General features: G+C 38.9%; 1 protein-coding gene across 4 annotated transcripts in view; it reads right to left on the bottom strand.

Annotated features, from left to right (window-relative positions):
* nipblb (NIPBL cohesin loading factor b) overlaps nucleotides 1-22,802 on the bottom strand; it is a 36,432-nt gene that overhangs the window by 4,765 nt on the left and 8,865 nt on the right. For 2 of the 4 annotated variants that reach the window (XM_084401165.1, XM_084401164.1), the window contains exons 7-41: nucleotides 22,475-22,623; nucleotides 22,264-22,345; nucleotides 19,560-20,099; nucleotides 15,554-17,482; nucleotides 15,271-15,441; nucleotides 14,785-14,973; nucleotides 14,596-14,664; nucleotides 14,429-14,518; nucleotides 14,242-14,342; nucleotides 14,048-14,134; nucleotides 13,734-13,965; nucleotides 12,105-12,256; nucleotides 11,722-11,802; nucleotides 11,534-11,634; nucleotides 11,328-11,457; nucleotides 10,326-10,408; nucleotides 9,655-9,787; nucleotides 9,397-9,540; nucleotides 9,223-9,309; nucleotides 8,187-8,407; nucleotides 7,126-7,228; nucleotides 6,949-7,047; nucleotides 6,710-6,856; nucleotides 5,998-6,132; nucleotides 4,670-4,768; nucleotides 4,505-4,558; nucleotides 3,597-3,705; nucleotides 3,382-3,518; nucleotides 3,142-3,282; nucleotides 2,958-3,051; nucleotides 2,710-2,864; nucleotides 1,611-1,701; nucleotides 1,341-1,514; nucleotides 1,046-1,236; nucleotides 854-961 (exon numbers count right to left, since the gene is read on the bottom strand). In XM_084401165.1, the coding sequence (XP_084257291.1) occupies nucleotides 854-961; nucleotides 1,046-1,236; nucleotides 1,341-1,514; nucleotides 1,611-1,701; nucleotides 2,710-2,864; nucleotides 2,958-3,051; nucleotides 3,142-3,282; nucleotides 3,382-3,518; nucleotides 3,597-3,705; nucleotides 4,505-4,558; nucleotides 4,670-4,768; nucleotides 5,998-6,132; nucleotides 6,710-6,856; nucleotides 6,949-7,047; nucleotides 7,126-7,228; nucleotides 8,187-8,407; nucleotides 9,223-9,309; nucleotides 9,397-9,540; nucleotides 9,655-9,787; nucleotides 10,326-10,408; nucleotides 11,328-11,457; nucleotides 11,534-11,634; nucleotides 11,722-11,802; nucleotides 12,105-12,256; nucleotides 13,734-13,965; nucleotides 14,048-14,134; nucleotides 14,242-14,342; nucleotides 14,429-14,518; nucleotides 14,596-14,664; nucleotides 14,785-14,973; nucleotides 15,271-15,441; nucleotides 15,554-17,482; nucleotides 19,560-20,099; nucleotides 22,264-22,345; nucleotides 22,475-22,623 (6,608 nt within the window). The remainder of the gene's footprint in view (nucleotides 1-853; nucleotides 962-1,045; nucleotides 1,237-1,340; nucleotides 1,515-1,610; nucleotides 1,702-2,709; nucleotides 2,865-2,957; nucleotides 3,052-3,141; nucleotides 3,283-3,381; nucleotides 3,519-3,596; nucleotides 3,706-4,504; nucleotides 4,559-4,669; nucleotides 4,769-5,997; nucleotides 6,133-6,709; nucleotides 6,857-6,948; nucleotides 7,048-7,125; nucleotides 7,229-8,186; nucleotides 8,408-9,222; nucleotides 9,310-9,396; nucleotides 9,541-9,654; nucleotides 9,788-10,325; nucleotides 10,409-11,327; nucleotides 11,458-11,533; nucleotides 11,635-11,721; nucleotides 11,803-12,104; nucleotides 12,257-13,733; nucleotides 13,966-14,047; nucleotides 14,135-14,241; nucleotides 14,343-14,428; nucleotides 14,519-14,595; nucleotides 14,665-14,784; nucleotides 14,974-15,270; nucleotides 15,442-15,553; nucleotides 17,483-19,559; nucleotides 20,100-22,263; nucleotides 22,346-22,474; nucleotides 22,624-22,802) is intronic. The other 2 variants (XM_084401167.1, XM_084401166.1) reach the window with 1 other exon arrangement.

Below are 22,802 nucleotides of genomic sequence, written 5' to 3'. Positions count from 1 at the left end.
TTATTGCATAAATACTAGGAACCATCAAATTCACTCAAAATACAAAATAAATGAAGAATATTTTATAGAATATAACATTGATTTTACTGGAATTTGTTTGGGCCACTTTTGATTGGGAGGAATATGATTGTGACCCCTAAATGAGGAGCACCAGAGAGTTAAATGTCTATATAGTTTTCATACTTTTTTAGTTTTAGTTATTTTAGTACTAAATAAATGAAAAAGAGGAATGTTGCTTCGGAAAACAGCTGAAATAAGTTTTTTTATATTTTATTTTATTTAAATGAACAGCACTTTTTTATGGTTTCAGTTAACTATAATAAGTAACCCTGCATACACCTAATGCATTATCAACTATAATACCATGGTCTGTCTGAATACCCTATTCTGATTGGCTGGATGGTGTGCAAAAAATACAATAAAAAAAAATGTATAATGCACAGGTAGTTCCAAGTCAGTTTAATCATCGTTCTAAATTAATGCACTGTTTTCACTTAAGCGCAAAAACATACATCACTTGCACACAGAGATCAGAGATCTCACACAAAAACTTGGTCAACGCTGCCCTGCGACTTTTATCAATAAATTAGCTTCGCTACTAAATCACAACATTATATTATATTACACGGAGGCTGTAACATTGCTATAAACTCACAGATTACTTGCTAGTAGAGAGATGCTGCACAGACACAGGTAATTTAAATGAACGTCTCTCTCTCTCTCTCTCTCTCTCTCTCTGTCTCTCTCTCCACGTCATGCATTAAAATAGTTTAATGCACAGCTAGCCATGGATTATCCCTTACTTGCATCATCACACAAGACAAATGCACGTTAGTTGCTTAAATCTACTTACGTGAATGAATCCTGTGTATTTCTTATCAATTTCCACCAGCTGTTGATCGGATTTATTCCTCATTGTGGGTTCCAAATCCGTTCCCATGGCGATAAGGTATGGAACGCACTGATGGAGGAAAAGGAAACAAGGATATTAAACTAAAGACACTTTCAGGCTGGTTTTGGGAGAGTTTGTGCAGTGGATACGTACCTGTACGGGATGAATGAGGCCTTGGTTGAGCGTCAGGGCGATTACATTGAGGGCAAAGTGCCGCACGCTGGACTGCGTGTGGAAAAAGCTCTCCAGCACCTGCTTGAGGTAGAGCTGCATGATAGAACTGCTCATGCCAGAAGAGATGTCACCCATCTCCTTCAGGTCTTCCTGCTTAGACATCTTCTTCCCTGCAATCCAAAGAAATAGAATGAGAATGGAAAAGGCTAATTGGATAGCTACTACCAAACTGAATTAAACACAGACAAGAATGTCCTTTATAAACGACACTCACACTCCCTGTCGGCTTCCTGCATGCGCGAGTCCTCCTCCTGCAAGTAGGTCTGCAGGTTCTTTAGCACCTGGATCTTCAGATTTACAGACGTTTTCCTGTCAGCCAGGAGGAGGTTATAGAGGTTTTTCACTTCTGAAGCAAACATTAGGTCTGGGTGCTGGATGAACAGGAACCCTGGAGAACCAAAAGATCCGTTATGTTGACCATGAGAGCAGTCAATATATCCAGTCAATACAGGAAATTCAGTGATCATGGAGAGCAAATATTTACCTAGACCAATGATGGCCTTGGTCTGCACCTCCTCATCATCGTTCTTAGTGAAATACAGCAGCAGTTCCAGCACTTTGTCCTTTATGACCACCTAAAAGAGAGGAAGACCATTAACCAGAAAGGTAAAGGAGTGAATCTCATGAAACATGCCCAGGTTACATTTGATAGAAAATAAAAGACACTTTAGGACCAGATTAAGATGTCAATTAAGCACATTTTATCCCAAATTCTCATTACCATAATGTGTCGATGTTTCAGTTTTTTTTTTAATATTATTTAAAAAAAATTATTCTCATTACTGTCAATTGTTTCTTATTAGATTCTCATTTCTGTAATACGGTACTTGTCATGGTTTTTATTAAATTATAAAATAAAATATAGTTATTTAAATCAGCATTAGAAACAGAAATTATGCATATAAACATGTACATTTATCAACTTATTAATAACATTAACAGCAATGAGAGATTTTTTGAGAAATTAAAAAAAATAAACTGATAATTGATTAAAAAAATAACACTAACTATAATACATATAAACTGAGTAGAATATATTTATTTAGATTTTTGGATTAATAAAACTCATCCTTGAATATAATAAAATTACTTATATGTTTTTAAATGAAATATGACTGAAATCATTTAAATAAATGAATACATAAATTTGACTACTTACTTTCATTGATGTATTACAAATAGCGGTTATTAACGCATAAAATATTTCTTAAATAAAAAATAAAATAAAAAAATTAATCATTGTAATTATAATCTATATTTAAAATAATATGCTATAATTTATTTGTTTGCATTTATTAATATTTATATGAATAGAATTTATGTGTTTTGATTTTGGGAACTCATAAGACCTGTTCTTTGTTTTAAATAGATTTTGGAATTAAGAAAACTCTTGAAACATTTTGTGAGATTAACTGAAAAATTTTGATTTAACGATTAACTAAAGCATTCCTTGATCTAAAAAAACAAATAAATAAGTCAATTATTAAAACTTGACTACTTTTATTAATGCATACAAATATTTCTTCAATATTTCTTAAGACTTTTATAATCCAGAAATCATGTCCTGTGACTGAGGATCTAACCTTATTACTGCCTTTGAACTCCTCTTGGTCAAAGTCAAAGTGTCGGCACAGGGCCCCCACAGTGAAGAGTGAACGCAGCAGTGCAGGTTTATTAGAGGCCAGTACGGTGCTGTTGGAGTCTTCCTGATGCTGCAACTTCAGCTTGCTTAGTGCTCCTTCACATGGAAGAAGAAGAATTTTTGAGTGATTTACACTCTCAGGATCAGAGAAGAGCAAAAGGATCCCGATAGGTTTTGAAATGTACTCACCATAGTATCGGTTGAAACAAGACCACACAAACTTGAAGTTATGGGTGACCTTATTGACGACCGCACCGAGACAACTCACACAGTGCTGGACAACCTGCGGAAAACAAATGAGATGGCATCGTGAAGCTGCTGCCGTACAAAAATGCTGGACATCAGAGCTGCTGATACTCTCACTTCAACTGACCGTCATGCCGTATTTGATGATGAGTTTCATCAGGTCTTCTTCCATGGTGGTGAGAAAGTTTTCACTCGGATGATCCATCAAAGGAACAACAAGCTCCAAGATTTTAGCCACATTACAGATCACCATAAAATCACTCTGAGTCTGTAGGGACACAATAAGCACCTTCACTCTCTGGCCTCTAGATGGCAACACAACACCACTCATTGCAGTTGATCCAGAGTTTCTCTACAGCACACTCACGTTACACTTTGTGGTCAGGTACGGCTGCATAGTCATGGCGTGTTTTACCATCAGCTGGGGTCGGATCTTGCTAAACAGGAACAGCGTGGTAATACAAGCCACTAGGCAATTGGACGTCAACCCCTTGTTCTCACAGTCTGCATAACAAGAAAAACAACTCAACAAAAGTTCAACTAAGGTAAAACTTTTGCTTCATAATTCAATACAGGTCTTACCAGCGAGTGACTCCTCGTATTTCACAATATGGTCCACGAGACTGTCCACCAGCTGAACACAAGCCTTCCTGGCCGGTTTGTATGAGGCGTCCTCCTCTGACTTCAGCAACTGTGAAGACATAGATCACAACAAGGGTTAGGATATAATTTTTATCCAAATAAAAGTAAATTTCATGGGCGAAATCCAGTCATTTCAATAGGAATCCGCACAAAGGGAGTTTTGTGAGAGGGAGAAAGTTCCCCAGGCAGATTTAGTTCATGTTTAAGTTGGTCAAACAAATTTGCTGCACTGACCAACAGAAAGCATTTTTGTGCTTTATACGTGGCTACGCTATTGACAGCAGACATCTTTTTCCTGTGAAATTTCACCTAAAAGTTGCTCATTGGACTGCAGCTTAATGCTGCATTTAATTCAACTTAGAAAGTCATACTTCAAAAAGTGTAGAAACGGAATTAATTTAAAGTATTTTTCTTATGCATCATACCTTTTGAGGTTCAAACCTACATCCTTTCCCGTTGCAATCCTATGCTGTGTTCACGCCATGTCATAATTACTGTAAACAAAGCTCCGATTGCTTTCGAATCCCTCGTGTGGTACTTTGATGTCATACACCGATCGGTCTGCACAGCGCCGCTTCAAGTCAAACACACCTTAAATCTGCAGTGGCCAGGTGGTACAGCGGCCACATAGTACAAGTCATAGCTCTCACGAAATTACACTATGTAATTTAAAGTTTCACAAGTATGTGAAGTCTTTTTACAGTTCAGAATCGTTACGGTAATCACAACATGGCGTGAACGCACCTCCAGATCTCTGAGAAGCTCTGAATGAACTAACAACTAAGCAAAAGAGTCAAAACATTTTGAAGAAATCAAAATTGTCCTTGAACCATAGATGGGCAACTTACATTCTGAAGCAGCTGTTCGAACCAGTCGTAACCAGAATCCCTGCAGGCAGCGACCTGAGAGACAAAGATTCATGTCAGAGAGACATGATGTGACCTTAAACTTAACGTATTAAATGCACACATCTTGGGATCAGATGGTTTTAAGCCCGCTCTGCAGATCCTTACCACGTCTGTGATGTTGAGAATCTTGCGAGTCATGGCCTCTTTATCATGATTAGGTGTAGGAGTGAACCAGAGCTTCTGAAACGTCTCATTCACCAATTTCTGAACAAGAGACAGAAAAAGTAAATAAATAAATAAAAGTATATCTAGTATATAAAAGGGCTGTCTGAAATGTTTTAACCCTAATTAATTACATGATGTGGCGATTAATTAATTGCACAACCAATTTGGCAGTAATTACCCCCAAAAGATAATTTAATGTCATTATTGTGTTAAGTAAGAAAAGCATCAAATAGACTTTACAAAAAGTAGATTTAGAAAAAAAGAATTTTATTTGATTCAACATTTTATTTATTACACAATTTATTACACAAACTTTTAGGCTTCAATGGTCATGAGGTTGAGTAAATTAAAGAATTTTAATTTGTGGGTGAATTGTTTTTTATTTTTTTATGGAAATATGAAACGGAATTAAAACTGCCAGTAGGAGGCGCTAAACATCTAAATGAGTACGTCATTGAGTCATTCATTCATTCGATTCGCTCAGACGGCTGATTCATTCAGGCTCTTTCATAAATGGCTCTTTCTATGAATGGGCCATTGAATCATTGGTTCATAATGCGGATTCATTCAGAAGCGAAACACTGCTGTGTGTTGCTCAAAGATGCACAACAGTTCTACTCTGGCTTTATAGGTAATATTTTTGTTGGTAAACTTGAGCAAAAGCAAACAATATTGTGTCTAAAATATAACAATATTAAAAATACAAATTTTAATATCACATTTGCACTCGTGCTTTTTGGGACAAAAACAGCACTTGTGTGATATTGTGCTTGTTACTCGTGTGTGACATTACTCATGTGAGATTACTTTATCATGATGAGGCAAAAACTCATACAGGGGCATTTTTGCCCTGATATCTTGAATTTTAGGGGCATTCTAACTGCATTCTATAGGCTACATCACGCAGTGAGCTGTTGCCCTGCTTCATGTTCTTCATCAATCAACTTGAATGTAAGATGTAAGATGAAATACGTAGGTCTGGGACGGGGCGGGGCAGGTGCGTTAATCATTTTAACACGTTATTTTTCACCTGTAACTAATTAATTAAATTAACGAGTTAAATCGACAGCCCTAATATATATTTTTTCGGTTATAGGGCTGCACAAAAATAAAATTAAAAATAAATTAAATTAAAAATAAAATAATATATAAAATAACAAAAATGTAGGGGTTACATATTTGTATTTTTGTGTATTTAGGCTCCTACAATTTTTTCATATGTATATATTAAATAAAATAAAACATTTATAAGAGAAAACATCACAAACCTTGATGCCTTCTTCATCATTTACCCTCCTGATCATCTTTACACACATCTCTGTGATCTTCTTGAAGGTGGGCTGCTCCAGACAGATGTCTCGCAGGATTTTAATAACCCTCTTCCTCACACTGATGCCAGTGTCCTGAAGAAAACACATTAGCCAGCACAAATCAGCCTACATTGCTAACTGGAAATAACATTATGTATTAAATTCACAAAAACAAAACAGTAATTATCGCTATATAAACCCAGACAGAGTGATGGATGTGAAGCGGAGGGGTCTCGTATCATCCTGAAGTGGTTTATTTCATGACTATTGCCAAATAAATAAATAAATAAATTGATGTGAAATATTGATTTATAAATAGCTGTTGTTAAAAAGGGGGAGAAATACAAAACATTTGGAAAATTAAAGAATATTGTTTCTAAGGTTGATGTCATACATACAGAATCTGTTAACAAAATTGTAAGTAACCGTTAATATAAAAAAAAAATTATTGTAGAAATAATTCCTAAAGAAAAAATGTTCTTGTATAAAGAAAAAAAAAAAAAAAAAACATTTATTTAAGTTAAAATATTTTTTTTTTTATATGAGACTGCTGACTACTACTAGAGACATGGGTCAAGTCAAATCAATATTTTTGCCACTATTATACAAAAAAAACCTGAAAAACATGCTACAATGCTGAAGTATATATGTGCAAAGAAAAAGCACAAACCAGGATGCGCTCGATCAGCATGTCGTAATACTGTTCGGTTAGCTGGGGTCGACTCAGTACGAAGCGCCCCAGCAGCTCCACTGCAGCCTCTCTCACACTGGTGGAATTATCCATCAGTCGGCCATGAACTCCCCGCTGCATGTCCGACTGCAAACGAGAGCATTAAAAACATGCACATGAGAACATTAAAAAGCATTCGATTTTTCCAAGAGTAAAACAAAAACAAAACCTGCACTCACCCGCGCCAGAATGCTCGGATCCACCGCAACCACTTCAGAAAGACACTTCATCGCTTTAGTTCTCACTGCTATGGCACTTTCACCAAGAACTCTCAAGATCTACAGACACAAATGGGGAGACGTGTTATTGAGATGCAAATACAATGGGAAATACTGAGAGATGTGGAGACCTCTAACCTGTGTGAGATAAATATCAAAGCTCTGTGCAAACGGCCTCATGGAGGCCAGATATCGCACAATAAGACACGAGTCCTCATAGTCCACAGTATCCGAGTTGACTCTACAGAAAAACGCAAAGAAGGTTTCAAAACACTTCCAAACAAGTTTTTTAACTGACTATTTAAAGAGGTCATATTATGCCCTTATACAAAGTCTTTTTTGTTTTTGGGGTTTACTTAAAATAGGCTTTCATGCTTAAATGTAAAAAAAAAAAAAAACACATTTTTCATATATTTTACATTGTTGCAGCACCTCTCTTCCCAGTCTGGCAGTAACGCTCTGGGGTGCGTTTCCAAAAAGCATCGTTGGCAAACTATGGTCGCAAGTTCCGTCATGTTCGAAGAGTGCGCATGTGCGAACGTGCTCTAGTACAAGAATCTCAAACAGATTCATCAAAAGTAGTTATTAGGCTACTCCACCACATGCGTGACATCATTAACCAACGTGGTTGAAGGACCAATTTGCGACAATACGGTTTCGGGAATCAGTCGTGATTAGCTAGTTGATTTCTTCAACGATGCATCGTACTATTAAGTAGCGAGTTACGTCGTTGTACGGGAAACGCACCCCTGTTTAGTTCCAGTCTCTATGAAGCCACTCCTTCCAAACAGCATAATGTGCTCTGATTGGTTGGACCAGTGTGTTGTGATTGGTCAACTGCTTCGAGCGTGTTTCGGAAATGTCACGCCCCTTACCATAACCTCAAGTTTCAACACTACTAATGCAACTCAACCTCTTTTATTCTGTGCATGCCTTGGAATTATTTAAATGAGGAATATTGCGACGTGTATGTTCCCGGAAGAAAACTCAAGACTGCAATCGAGGCGTTTCAGGGAGTTCTGAAACAGTGCTTACAGACAAAGAGAACATCTCCCTTTGGAGTGACTTTGTAACTTTGCAGACCTTTTTCATGCTCAAACAGCAACAACATACACTAAAGAAAGTTGAAAATGTAAAAAAGCATAATAGGTCCTCTTTAACAAAGTTTTTGTCATAGTAAAAATCGCTGCCGTTTGTACCTCAGTGAGCTGAATTTCGATGCCGTGGTCTTAATAACAGACCGGAGGAACTTCTTGCGTGCTTCGGCTTTCTGCAAGATCTCACCAGTGGTCTCGACATCTCTGGCGTGGTGCGGCCCATCGGACGAATCGTCGTCCCTCTGGCTCTGTGATTTCATGGCTTTCTCTGTCTCAGTGCTGGTATCCCTGTACCACTGCGCGATGTAGAACTTCCGTGCAAACTGTTGGAGATGAAGACATCACAACAACATTAAAACCACCAGAGGCACTAGTTTTCCCAGAGAATGTCAGAAATTCAAGTTTCACAGGCAGGCTTTGTGATTTTGATCCTGTCTAAATGTGCCAAGTCTTGTGTTTTTCTCACACAACCTCAGTAAAAATTCCAGAGCAAATTACCTACTGTTTTTTAGCCAACTCAATTGTCCTCTGAGAAATCTAATCCCATCCGAATGCAAATGTCTGTGACTGCTGATGTTGTATTATCCTAACGCTTCTCCTCATGTGTTTTTTGACCTGAGCTACCGTTTGGGCACCAATCTTCCACATGCTTTCATTTCATTTCAATATGGATGGTATCCGACAAAAACATTTAATGATAAAATTAATAAATAGAGTCAAAACGAGGAAACTGCTAGGACTGCCCATTTTAATATCAGTGTCAGGTAAGTTAATTGTCTAGATTTCTCTCTTCACTTATGTGGGTTTATTATAAACAGCCACTTCTATAAACTCATGTGAAGTTTACTTAGTGTGTTTATAATAAGTTAAAATTATAATCAATAAATAATTCATTAAAAGACATCATACGTAATGCTCACAAGCACAGCACATGACTTTCTGTAAAGCCTACATGTACAAAAAACACACACTCCCACCTCTGTAATAGACACAGAGACGTTAGTCCCGTCTGAATTGTTACATGAAAATCACAGAAGTTGGGTGATAAGAACTGCAACTCAAACATCATTTAGAAAACTAGTCTAGATAGGGCTTTAGTTTTTTTTTATTGCTTGCAATATTGTCTGAATTTTCTCACCAATAGTGACGGGTCAGTCTCTACATTCTCGTTCAGGTAATTCAGCAAAGCCTTCTGCAACTGCTGAATCTCATCACTGCCTGAGCTCTGTAAAACACAAATCAACATCAGTTTCATTCAGACCAGGAGGGATTCGTCCATGTGATGCACAGATGGCCGGACTCCGCCTTTTACCTCTCCGAGGATGCGGTTGATGGAACGCTGGTCCATTTTGCTGGTGACAGCATCTTTGCGAAGACGTGCGGCCACTGTGCCCAGATAATCCAAAGAGGCCACTCTCAGAGCCATTTCCGTCTGCTTATTACTGAACTGGTGAACCTACCAAGAGAAAACAGGACTTCATTAGAGTTTTCAAGTGATGTAACTGGACAAATTGCAATCAATTGCAAAGCCTGTCACATTCTACCTCTGAAATATCAATCTGAAACTCACCAGCAGTCTTCCCAGAAGGCTTAGCAGCAGCTCTGCAGCCGGCCAATCAGGTTTATTCACCGTGGACAGCAGATCCTGAACAAAGTTCTCAAAGAGTGGCCTGTAGTCATCCTCACCTTGCTTACTACCACACCTTAAATTAAAAAAAGACAAATGAAACTCTCAACTTTTTTTCTTTTTTTTTTCTTTATGAAAAATTCTATTATGTAGCTATTATCAGAGCATCTGCTGCTTGAAACTGTGCAGTAATGTTATTCAGTATTGTCCCTGACAAATACACAATAACATTTTTAAAAATAAATAAATGTCATACAGAATCTATGAAGAAAATTAAATAAAAATAGAAAAATAGATAAAAATGTATTAATTTAAATCACGAAGTACAAAAAATTGTGTCGTAAAACTACAACAATGATAATTTAGAGATGCAGGTGCTGTTTGTCCTAGGATGGCAAGGTTAAGCATTCTTAAAAGCATCAGATAAGAGTAAACCAGGTGTTTCCTGAGAGATTGTAAATACTCAGCTTAAAGCCATGGTGGGTAGACAAAAAGACATACTTTACTGATTCTAGAAGGACATTGTTTAAATATAAATGACTTAGGGTTAATTTTCCCCCCAATATAAATGGGTTGAGGTGTGTTGCTGGAATAATGTCGGTGGATTTTCTTACTTTTTGAGGAAAACGGAGAGGAAGTTTTGTGCTGTCCTCATTGCAGTCTCATATGAGTTTGTGATCAGTACATCCTGATCAACCTGAAAAAAATATATAAAAATGTAATAACTGTATACCATATGCCTAAAAGGTATAAATATCAAATATGAAACAATCTTGGAAAGAACTTTCTTACCAAAGAGACTCACAATCACATATTGCTATTAGACAAGATTACAAACCAGAAACTAAATGTGCTCAAAAAATCCCTTAAACAGGCTTTTCTTGCTACTGTAACTTTAATACCTCAGTCAATATTAAATACGACAACATTCAATATGTAAATGACCTCTGCTATGACGGTCTACAATATTTGGGGTCAGATTGTTTTAAAAGAAATTAATGCTTTTATTCAGCATTATTGATCAAAAATTATAAAGACTTTTTGATACAAAATGTTCTAAATGCAGTTCTTTTGAACTTTCAATTTAAAGAATCAAGTTTCATGTATCATGAAAACAGGTATCATGTCTTTGACAAAAAAAATATTAAGCAGCACAACTGTTTTCAACATTGATAAGAAATGTTTCTTGAGCAGCAAATCAGCATATTAGAATGAATTCTGAAGGATCATGTGACACTGAAGACTGGAGTAATGATGCTTTATTTATAATATTTCACAAATTGTAATAATATTTCACATGACTGTTTTTACTGCAGCCTTGGGTAACGTATGAGACTTCTTTAAAAAAAAATTGTTTTACTGAACCCAAACATTTGGTCATCATACCTGTGACATATTCAGAATTTTTGCAACATAGTTTTCAAAAATGCTTTGGATGGACTGTAGAAGCTACATGGACTGTGGAAGCTACGGTGAAAATCAGGGTAAGTCAAAACAGTAGGGAAAATCCACTTTTCCATGATATGGCCCCATTAAAGAAAGTGCCATGTTCTTAAATCAAGAGCAAAATGTCATTACAGAGCCACAACACATCTGAAGATAAACTATACTCTTACCTTTCTGTCATTATCATCATCCGAGTCCTTATCAGAAGGCAGATGGACCACACACTGAATGAGCTGCAGAACCAACGCCGTCACCATCTGAATGTACATGGGCTCCCCATCCACATCACTGCTATTCAGTCTGAACACACAATAAAGTCAATCCACACGCTCAAAACATACCCTTGAAAACTGGTTGACTTGACAGCAGCAGATACCTGAAATTTCGTAAGTTTCTCTTGCTGGTTGGCAGTCTGGCGAGTGAGGTAAAGATCTCCTCCAGGATCAGCTGCCTGTGCTTCTCGTATCTAGAGAACACCTGGGGAATCGTACAACATTACAGTGTTAGACGCAGTTAGCACAGGAAAGCATAGCATAAAGAAATCTGAACTGCACTGGTACTTACAGCTGTCACTAGTTTAATGGCACAAAGCTGCAGTTCACTCACATTCTCAACAAAGAATGGAGTGATACCCAGAGACGAGATCTGTATGGAGAGAAATACAGGTGCAGATTTCATAATTTTGCTAATGGAAAAGCTGATTTTTGAGTCAGCGTGAAATTAAAATTTACTACAATTATATTCTAAATACATCTTTCCCTGCTCAATTCATTGGTGCATGAAATGTTTGTCTTCGAAATATCTTGTGAAAATGTAACTAACTAATCTAACTTGCTCCTCCTCTGAAAAAACTTTTCTTTTTGTAACTGCAGGGTTGAGGGCAGCATTTGGGACAGAACATGAGGATGTTATCCAGAAGAAGCAGCAGTCAGGAATCAGACTCTCACCTGAAGGATGGTCGTGTCAGTCAACAACTGAATCTCCAGGAGTTCAGACAGGTTACTGATAACATCACAAACTTTGTTGTAGAGCATGATAGTAACTCTTTGCTTGTGCGTTGAGCTCTTTGCTCGCTTGGCTTTTGAGCTTAGTGTTCCACCTAAAATAGAGCAAGAATGGATATACAAGAATTTAGAAAATTGTGGTGATGACAGGCATGTGATCAGCTGAGGAGCTATGGACAAAAAAAGAACAATGATAATAATAATAATAATTGTTATTTATTTTATTATAAAATTTTTTTTTTATTGTATTTTATTATGATTATTCCAATATAAATATTTATTTTAATATAAATTAGTGCTGTCAATCGAGTGCCTTATAATCGAGTGATATATCAGGGCTCAACACTAAGGTTTTTTTTCTACTGGCCCAGTCAGGCCAGTTTAGATTTTTACCGGCCCTGCTAAAATTCACAAAAAAAGTTATTGTTTTCATTGTTTTTGACCCATGTAACCTTGTAAACAGCGATTTAAGTTTTTCAGGTAGGTCTAACAGAAATTAAATAATCACTTCACAGCATAAATTATAAATTGAATATAGATTAATCCTTGATTTTCTCTTTGTCTGTTTTTTTTTTTTTTATTAACATTAATGACACTGACAGCAGCAAGCTTATTAGGCTACTGTCACTTTAAATTAATTTAAGGCTGTGCTCACGACGATACTTGACAAAACGGGAATTTTGACATAATTTTGTGTATTTTTGACCATTCAAGCGTGGAAGAGAACTCAGTGCAGCACAGCGCGCCAGTACAGATTTGAGTCAGAACAGATTTGAGTCTTATGCTTGAATGGTTTAATAGCACGTAAGACAGAAAAAACAGATAATGCGGTAATTGCGTTAAACATTTTTAATGTGTTAAACTGAAAAAAACTCCAGCAAAATTAACACGTTAATTTTGACAGCCCTGATATAAATCTTTATCAATCTTAAATCTTTATATATTATTATTACAATGATACTATTAATCTGCATCCAGTGTGGAGAGCATCACTGATTATAATGGGTTCTATTTTCTTTTGTCATGTTGTGCCGCTTATGTCTGGTGTAGACACAGAGAAAGGGTGTTCTGTGCATAGCCGGTAAATAGCGCTACTAGCTTGTGTAGTGTTGTCAAAAGCTAAATGCCACTCTAAAATACATCTATTTTAAAAGCATTTGAAAAATGCATTTTCTTCAGATTTACGCATTTTACGCGGGTCATAGTTCAGGCCTGGAAAATACGGAAATTAGTATAAATCACATCCCTAGATGGTAAATTGACTAAACATCTATCTTGTCTTAATCAGTAAAGTTTCCAGCATCAAGCAATTTTTCAGTCCACAATGAAAGCAATACAATAAAATTGCAGCCAATGAGAACATATTAAATGGAAAGGGATTTTTGAATTTTGAATTGTACGGTAGGTGGGACTACACAGTTTGACGGGATACAAAAATATAAACAAAGCAACTGACAAGACGTCTGGTTGTAGAAATACTTTGTGGCCCTGCCTCAAGGACAAAAACTGAAGTTAGCACGGAATAGAAAGGATGTTGAACGTTAGGACAATGTATCAAGGTGCTGCACTGACCGCCATGAGGGTTCACCCTGTAGACGGGGTCATACTGTGGGTACAGCGTGTTCTGTAGATGGAACTTGGTGTACTGCACGACCCTCTCAATAACATCCTCAATGTAAACGGCCTTCGGCATTCGTGCTGAGGTCATGATGTTAAGAGCCGTTAGACAAGCATCAGCAGATTTGGTGACACGTTCCATGATGAGGTCACGCCACAAACGCTCCTCGTCATCCCTGTCGTTGCCCTGAAATCACAAGGACAGGGAGGCTGTCAGCGAGATTTGACGGCAAAGCCATTTTGCCAATAGAAACTACAATGATACTTACATGATTCATGAGGGTGGAGAGCTTTGCACCATCCTGAATGTTTTTTTCCAAAATACTCTGGACTTTCACCATCTTATCAGATGGTATCTGAGGATAAAAGCAGTAAGCATTAAAAGATGAGGTACACATAAACCTGCTTTGGGTATTTATGTCTCCTGTCTCTTAAAACTGGTCTCAGTCTCTCCAGTACCCACCTTATGCATGATGCCCATGGCCTTTATTTTGGCTGATTCACTGCTTAACTCTGTGAGCTGGTGTTTTCCTAGCAGCAGTTCCTGAGGAATCTCATCATCATCTGCCGCCGCAGAAAAGTTCATTAAATCAATTGCTGTCAAACTCTCCATGTCAAATGTAATAATTTCTCCATATTTGCACATTTACCTAATGATGTCAAGTCCACATCTTCAAGGTTTTCAAGGATGTTGTCAACACTGGTGGAAAATCTCTTAAATGTGGAGGAGTCCATCATTTCTGAGAAGCACAAGGTGGATTACTAAAAATCTTAGCATCTCAGATCGCTCATAGCTGATTACGAACTGCAAACGTACCGTCCTGAGTCAGTTTGGGCTCGTAGGATTTCCTCTTTTTCTGCTTTTCCTTCTTCAACTTTCTGGCGACTGGATTTGAAGGATGTCAGAGATCAGTTATTTGATTTCCACACTTTGACCCATTTTTTGCAACAAAACTGCCAACATTACCAACATAATAAATGCTAACGCTTCTATCTAGTCACTTACGATCACTCAGGCTGGGAGGGGGCGAGTCTTCTTCTGAGTCCACAGGACTGCATTCTCTGTAACGACTGCCTGAACCTCTCCGACTGTCGTGATGACCGCCACTCCGCCGGTGCTCTCCAGAACCCCTCCGGTCCTTTTCTTCACATTCCCACGTTCTGTCTCGGTCCTTTTTTGACCGCTTTGGGGCCACTAAAAGCCAGGAAGGAAGAAAATTTCAATGGAAATACATAAATCTCTAATATCTATGAAGTTCTCAACTCAAATAATTAAGCAGAGGAGACATTATAATTCAGAAGAACGATTGCTGACAGCCAGACAAACTGTCACTTTAACAGTAAGGATTTTAATGCAGACACAGCTTTGATTCTTCATCAAGATTCTTAACTAGTGCAAACAGCTTCCAGTTGTACTAACAATAATGATGAAACCCTGATATCTAAGTGGACTAAGTCTGAAAACTACATTAGATTCAGCATAATTACGTACGTTCTACAGAGCTGCTGTCATCATCTGAGCTGACTTCGGCATACTTGGGCTTCTCATTAGTGGCGCTGCGTCTGCGTTTATTCATTTTCACCCTCTCACACAGTGGCATACGGGAATCCATTTCTGGCAGGACATGACGAAGTTCCATCAACATTAAATCATCGAATCCCCCTACAAAGAGGGCTACTCAAACTTCAAATGCATATTCAGACAGTCTGTCAAATATGTGTACAATAAACTAAACACTCTCCGGTCACGAAAAAGCAAGAAAACAGGGACTTACCTCCGAATGATTTGCCATAAGACGACTTGCTCTTGCTTGATTTAGAGCTGCGCGAATTACTGATCAACTTCTGGACTTCATCAATGGAAAGTTTCTTCAGAACCACAACAGGTTTAACACCCTTATTGAGGTCCTCCACCAGGTCCAATTTTTCTAATTTCACACATGGCTCGGAAAACAGCTCTCTTCGCACTTCCTGCATGACATTACCATCTTTGTCCCGTTTTAACTTGGGAATGACAAAATTCTTTAATGCTCCCGATTTGCCCCCCAGTAGGTAGTTGGGAAATTCTGCGGTTTTACTGTCTGAGGATGGAGGTTTGTGTCCATCGAGTCGGTTCTTGTTGTCGCCGTTCCGTTTCTCATCTTTGTTGTTGGAAGTTTTGTGGACTGACCGCTCAGGTTTTGTTCTGGATTCTGCTCCCATACGGGGTTCTTGCTTCACTCGAGGGCTGTCAGGGCGCGAGCGCTGCTCAGGGGAACGTTTGTCCCGGTGCTCTGTTGATTCTGTGGGGCGTTTCTTTTCTTGGTCTTGATCCCTGTCCCGAACCCTTTCCCGATCTTTCTCCCGTTCCTTGTCCCGATCTTTCTCCAGTTCCTTGTCCTGATCTTTCTCCCGTTCCCTGTCCCGATCTTTTACACGTTCCTTGTCCCGATCTTTCTCCCGCACCTTGTCCCGATCTTTCTCCCGCACCTTGTCCCGATCTTTCTCCCGCACCTTTTCCCGATCTTTCACCCGCACCTTGTCCCGATCTTTCACCCGCACTTTGTCCCGATCTTTCTCACGCACCTTGTCCCGAACTTTTTCTCGCTCCTTGTCGCGATCTTTTTCTCGCTCCTTGTCGCGATCTTTTTCTCGCTCCTTGTCGCGATCTTTTTCTCGCTCCTTGTCCCGATCTTTTTCTCGCTCCTTGTCTTTTTCTCGCTCCTTGTCCCGATCTTTTTCTCGCTCCTTGTCCCGATCTTTCTCCAGATCCTTGTCTCGATCTTTTTCCAGATCCTTGTCTCGATCTTTTTCCAGATCCTTGGTCCGATCTTTCTCCAGCTCCTTGGTCCGATCTTTCTCCAGCTCCTTGTTCCGATCTTTCTCCAGCTCCTTGTTCCGATCTTTCTCCCGCACCTTGTTCCGCACTTTCTCTCGCTCCTTATCTCGATCTTTCTCCAGCACCTTGTCCTGATCTTTTTCCACCTCCTTATCTCGATCTTTCTCCCGCTCCTTGTCCCCATCTTTTTCCTGCTCCTTGTCCAGATCCTTCTCCTGATCCCTGTCTCGGTTGTGCTCTACCCGGTTGGACTTAGATGTGTCTGATCGACGGACTTTAGAGCTTTCACTGTCTCGATCTCTGTGCCTTTCCTCTTTGCCCTCTCGAGTTGACTCCAATCGTCCTTCGTGTTTTCGAGAAGTTTCGTGACCTTTTCCCTCAGGCCTCACTTTGTCAGGTTTACCATCATGTCTGTGCTTGGAGAGATCCGATCTCTTTTCCGAACTCACTTTGTTTGAGATCTCCCGGCGGTTTTCATGCTTGTGTTTAGGAGTCTCTGGTCGTCCATCTGAAGCGGTTTTCTGTGGAGTGGTTTCTACTCGTTGCTTGATGACCTCTGGCCGACCGTCTAGTGTCTTCTGCACCTCTCCATCTGTTTTCAATTTGAGCCTCAAGACACCGGTGGATTCAGAGCCTTCCTCTGGCCAGCGCTGGGCCTCAGTTGCAGGGACAGGACAGGAGTCCACTGGCCCTTCCACCCTGCCTGCCTGTTGCAGGTCAATACTGACCATCAAGGCTGGCCGACTGGCTCCATTGCTAGCAGCACAAGCCTCTTGAGGTACCAATTTGTTCCCAGCATTGCATCCACCACCCACGCCAGGTGTTCCAGAAGCTCCTGCAGTGCCAGCAGCTCCTGAATCCTGCTTTCTCTTCTTCAGAGGTTTATCTGTAGAGTTACAATCAAACAGATAAGAAGCAGTGTTCAATACTAGTTATTGACACTTTCATCAAGAAATTTGAGTGGTGTTTGCCAGCGCAAAACTTGCTAACTCTATGCTAAGGTTTTCTGAAATTGCAATAATTGCTATGCGGTTGTTAAGCTATTTTGAATGGTTATTAGCATTTTACTATGTGCAGGGCCTGAATTTCGTTTTGGAAAATGGGGGGAAATCCCCCCTCCCTTTTTTTTATTTAATTTAAATTGATTATTATTTTTTATTCCAGCCCTGATGTGGTTCCAAGGGCCCTGCTATGTGGTTGTTAAGCTGTTTGGTTATTAACATGTTAATATGCTGTCATTATGATGTTCTGGGACGTTACCAGGGCCCTACTTTGTGGTCCCTAATGTGTTCTGATTTGTTGATGATATGTTACTATTCGGTCGCTAGAATGTCAATACAATGTAAATTATTTGCTCTGGCTCTTGTTTTAAATGATTTTGTTTCCGTTGTTGTGCTGCTTGTTGTCGTCCATTGCCGCTGTACAAGCAGGATTTGGCATTCGTTTTGCCGCTCCTCCACTGTGATTGGACGGCTGAGTAAAAGTAGGGCTGCACGATATATTGAAATTATTGAAATATTGCAAATGTACATAAGCGAATGGCTTGCGATATCTGAATGATTTTAATAGGCTACTTCTACTTGATGTTAAAAAGAGTTAGTAAGCTCAATAAGCTGCAGAAAACAGCTCATTGATGTACTCGCGCTGTCTGACACCACACACAGAAAGCCACCTCTCAGACAGCGTGATCCCAAATTCAATTTCTTTTGCGGCTTATTGCACTCGAACGGTCGAATACACACAGTTATGTCAGAATTGTATTGGCGAGTATTCACCAACACAGTCAGTAATGTCTTAAGAGAACGTAAACGTTGGGAAAGAAATCGGATGTGTGTCAATAGGATCCATGCATTAGGTCTTAAAGTGACAGCAGCCTAATACAGTATACCTATAACATATAAAAAAATAAAAAATAAAAATAACTCACTGCTCTTGACTGAATAACTTTATAGCTTTAATATGAATCAATGTGTATTTAATTAATGTTAATGTATGTAGTTGTATGTAGTTTATTTTTTACATTTGATTATTCAATTTCTGTATTGTTTCTCACTTGAATGCTACTGTTAAATAGAACTAATGTAGTCCTACCTGACAAACTTTAAGGGATAGTTCACCCAAAAATGAAAATACTGTCCTCATTTACTCTCCCTCATGTTGTTCCAAACCTGTATGACTTTCCTTCTTCTGCTGGACACAAAAGAAGATATTTTGAAGAAAGTCGGTAACCAAACGACTGATGGACCCCATTGACTTCCAATTGTCCAATTGTTTGTAATTTGTCTCTTTATTCTTATTTTTAATAACAAATATAAATTAAAATACCAAAAATAACTAATCATCCACCCCTAGTTTTACCTGGATGTTCTTGATGTAAAGTTTTCAGGTTTATATAACTATATATTACAAAGTTGAGCAAAGAGTTGTTGGTATTTAATTTTTTTTTTTACATTGATGTTCAGATGACATTGTCAGATTTGTGACATAGATTTATGTAATGTTAAAACACTGCTGTTCACTTTCAGAAGTTGAAGTGATACTTTCTTTTCCCAGAAAGAATGTGAATTTATTGGTTAATTTATATAAATAAATTTTACACACTTAAAGCAATATCATATTGTATATCGCATTATTAAACAAGATAAAGTATATCAAATTTTTCTTCAATATCGTGCAGCCCTAGTAAAAAGTGACAGCGATGAGCGCTGCGTTTTACCCGAAGTTTAACATTCTTCAAAAAACGACCATTGAGAGAAATTGAAAAAAATACGCCAGCCTCAGGAAAAAATGCTTTGGTGGACACACGGCCTAAGGTGTTACTTGCTGTTAACAGTTGTGATTCTGAGCGTTGATAGTTACATCTTTACAAGCACCACTAATAAAAGCTTCCATACAGATTCATGCATTTAGATGAATTGATCAAAAGCATGCACGTCAAGTGATAAAAAGAAAATAAACACAACCTTTATCTTGAACTTCCTTAGAGCAGCGTTCTCGTTCTATAGCGGATTCCCTCTCAATCCTTTCGATCTCAGCAAGAGCGTCCAGCTCTGCCTCGTCGTAGGGGGTTCCACTAACGACCCCAGGTTGCTTGGCTGCAAGTGCCCCAGTGTTCTGTAATACAGGAACCTGCTGGTAGGCCGACTGCTCCCCCGAAAGACACTGGCCAGCAGAGAGCCGCTCCTGGGGGTTCCGATGGTATGGTAAGCTATTGCACGATAGCTCGTTCTCAGCGTCTGAGCCATGCTCTAGCGCCGACAACGGCTCAGCTGATTGCTCCGTCTCAGATGACTTCACTCGAGACAACTTTATCGTTAGCTTTGTGGAGTCTTTAGTGGGCGAGCTGACAATGTCATACATGGCACCTTTCCCCCCCTCCTCTTTCATTAACTTTTTCTGCTTCTTTTTCCGTTCAGGCGAGTCCAACAGGAGGTCAGGAGCAGCATCTCTTGGAGAGGTGTAGGGTGGAGGAGACTGAAGAATCAAGGGTGGCCGAGATCCAACTGAAATTGAAACAACAAAGAAGAAAAACTTCAGTGTAAATGTTTTGGTTTAAAACATTTTGTCAGAGTTTGTTTTGTGTTTTTTTTAGGGTTGGTGCAATTTCTGCATCTTTGCACGCCCTATCACACTCGCATCTCAGTTTCCTGGTCCAAACACTCCACCAGATCCCAAAAGCAAACAACATACAGAGCTAATATAGTCAAGTCACATTGATTTATATAGCGCTTTTTACACTACAGATTGTTTCAAAGCAGCTTTAGAGAGATAACAGGAAAATAATGCAACAAAGTTTGTTTCCAGAAGAAAACAGCATCACAGTCCAGCTTAAGTTAGTTCAGTGATGCTTAATTTTTGTTGTAAAAAAGTTATTAATTTAGTTCATTTATATATATAGCCGTTCTGGAGAAAACCCTGATGTCTGTATACACTGATGAATACGTGATGAATATACACTGTAATAGCGTGTGCTGTAATAGTACCCAAAAATCATGATCCTAACACTATCTACATACCAAAATCTCAGTTGGCCAAACAGTGATTCATCTTTCACGAATTGTTAAAGGGTTAGTTCACCCAAAAATTTATTTACTCTTACTCACCCTCATGTCGTTCCAAACTCGTAAGTCTTTGTTCATCTTCGGATCACAAATGAAAGCTATTTTTAATAAATCCTGAGAGATTTCTGTCCCTCCATTGACAGCTACGCAACTACCACTTTGACGCAACAAAAAGTTCATAAAGAGATCGTAAAACTAGTCCATATGAATTGAGCGGTTTAATCCAAGAGCCACGATCACTACATACATAACAGACTTAATTTGAGCTTTTATTCACATATAAACAGTCATCAACACACACATCAGTTATGGTAAACGGACGCTCAAGCATGCTTGCTTAACGTGTGAGAACCAATGAGGTTCATTCTCACCCGTCAAGCATGTACGGTTGAGCTTCTGTTTAAGTTCGCTGATCAATGTTTATATGGGAATAAAAGCATAAATTCAATCTGTTCATCATATAAAGCAATCCTGTCTCTTCATAAAATTTGGACTGCTCAATTTAAGTGGTTGTTGTGTAACTGTCAATGGAGAGGCAGAAATCACTCATAGTTCTCAAATATCTTCATTTGTGTTCAGAAGATGAACAAAAGTCCTACAGGTTTGGAACAACATGGGGGTAAGTAAATGAAGACAGAATTTTCATTTTTGGGGGTAATCTCACCCTGGTGTCTGGGACACTATATGCCCGAAGACTTTAGTTCTGTCAGGACCACTATCGTCAAATACGATTGACAATTAGCATACAGTTTGGATTGGCGGTTTGGTTCTGTTCTGGGCAAGAACTCCCTGCGAATCCATGCAGCCTAGCATGGATAAGAGCAGATAGAGCAGCAATAACTCCCCTTAGGGTAAGCAGAACCAACATGAATTTATTGCAGATATCATTAATGACAATATTTTAATGTACAACATCATTCGAGAATTTAGTCTGATTCAAAGGGGAATCAGAATACCAAATCCTGACTGGACGAGAGGAGAAGCTGGGGATGGATGAGGGTAATTAGCTTCTGAGAAACGCGATAGCTGCTGATAATACTTAAGGAGCTTATATATGGATGCTGTGATAGGCATCGTATTCCTATAGGTAGACATGGATCAGCTGAGAGTCAGCTGATGCAAGCTTGACTAACGTGACCTGCCAGAACTAACGCTACGCTTGATTTTACAACACCTTAGTTTTTTTTAAAGCTTAGCTTAAATGTGTGCTATAAACAAATAGTGCTCATAAACAGCTGTTCTCAACTGAAACGAGTAGAGGCTTTGACCAGACACAGTATTCCTTAAGTCAATGGTATCATTTCTCACAGCTTCTTGTCTCTGAATATATTCTCTTTGGGAACAGCAAGCACACTTATGCTATACATCCACGACAGACAAGCACAAGTGTACGTATAACGTGTGTACATTCAAAATGAAAATAACATAAATTATTGCATTATCTCACCCGGAGTTGTTACCTACTTACTGTGGAACACAGCTGCTGCTAGTAAACACGATGACGCAAATGTACCCAAAGTACAATGTGAAAAGAGACCAATGGGGAGGAAGGAGAAGCTTAAGAGTTAAAAAATGGTATATGTACAAAAATGGAGGTGCAATCCACCTTTCGGAGTCCCTTCACTTCCAGCAGGAGAGCAGACGGAGCGTACAGAAAAGGAGGCATTTCTCAATGCGGGGTCACTCTCCTGTGAAAACACAGACAACATGAGCTGTCAACATGAAAAATGTGCCAATCCGGGCCCAATTGAATTAAGAAAAATTAATTTGGAGACTGAAATATTTTTAGGCAAGCACTCTTGTTGGCAAGCACTCACTTCATTTCCGAGTCTCTGGACGATGTTGATGTACTCGTCGTTGGAGCAATGCCTCGCATTGTGGTTGGAGTTGCCCGACACTTGACCAGAGACCTTGTTGTCATGGATGTTTCTCATGCCACTAGGAACTATTGGACTGGATACGGACACTGCAACACACACACACACACACACACACACACACACAAAAAAAAACTCATTCACTGATTTTTATTCGGAAAAATCTCCACTGATTAATCGTTCACAATAAGACCAGGAACATGCATTAAGAAAGTAAATACACATTTCATTTTTCGATTTTAACAGCCAGGGATGGTTTTCAGTCGTA

The sequence above is a fragment of the Rutilus rutilus genome (assembly GCF_951802725.1).
Source record: "Rutilus rutilus genome assembly, chromosome: 25".
Lineage (NCBI taxonomy): Eukaryota > Metazoa > Chordata > Actinopteri > Cypriniformes > Leuciscidae > Rutilus > Rutilus rutilus.
This window is presented reverse-complemented; position numbering and strand designations above follow the sequence as displayed.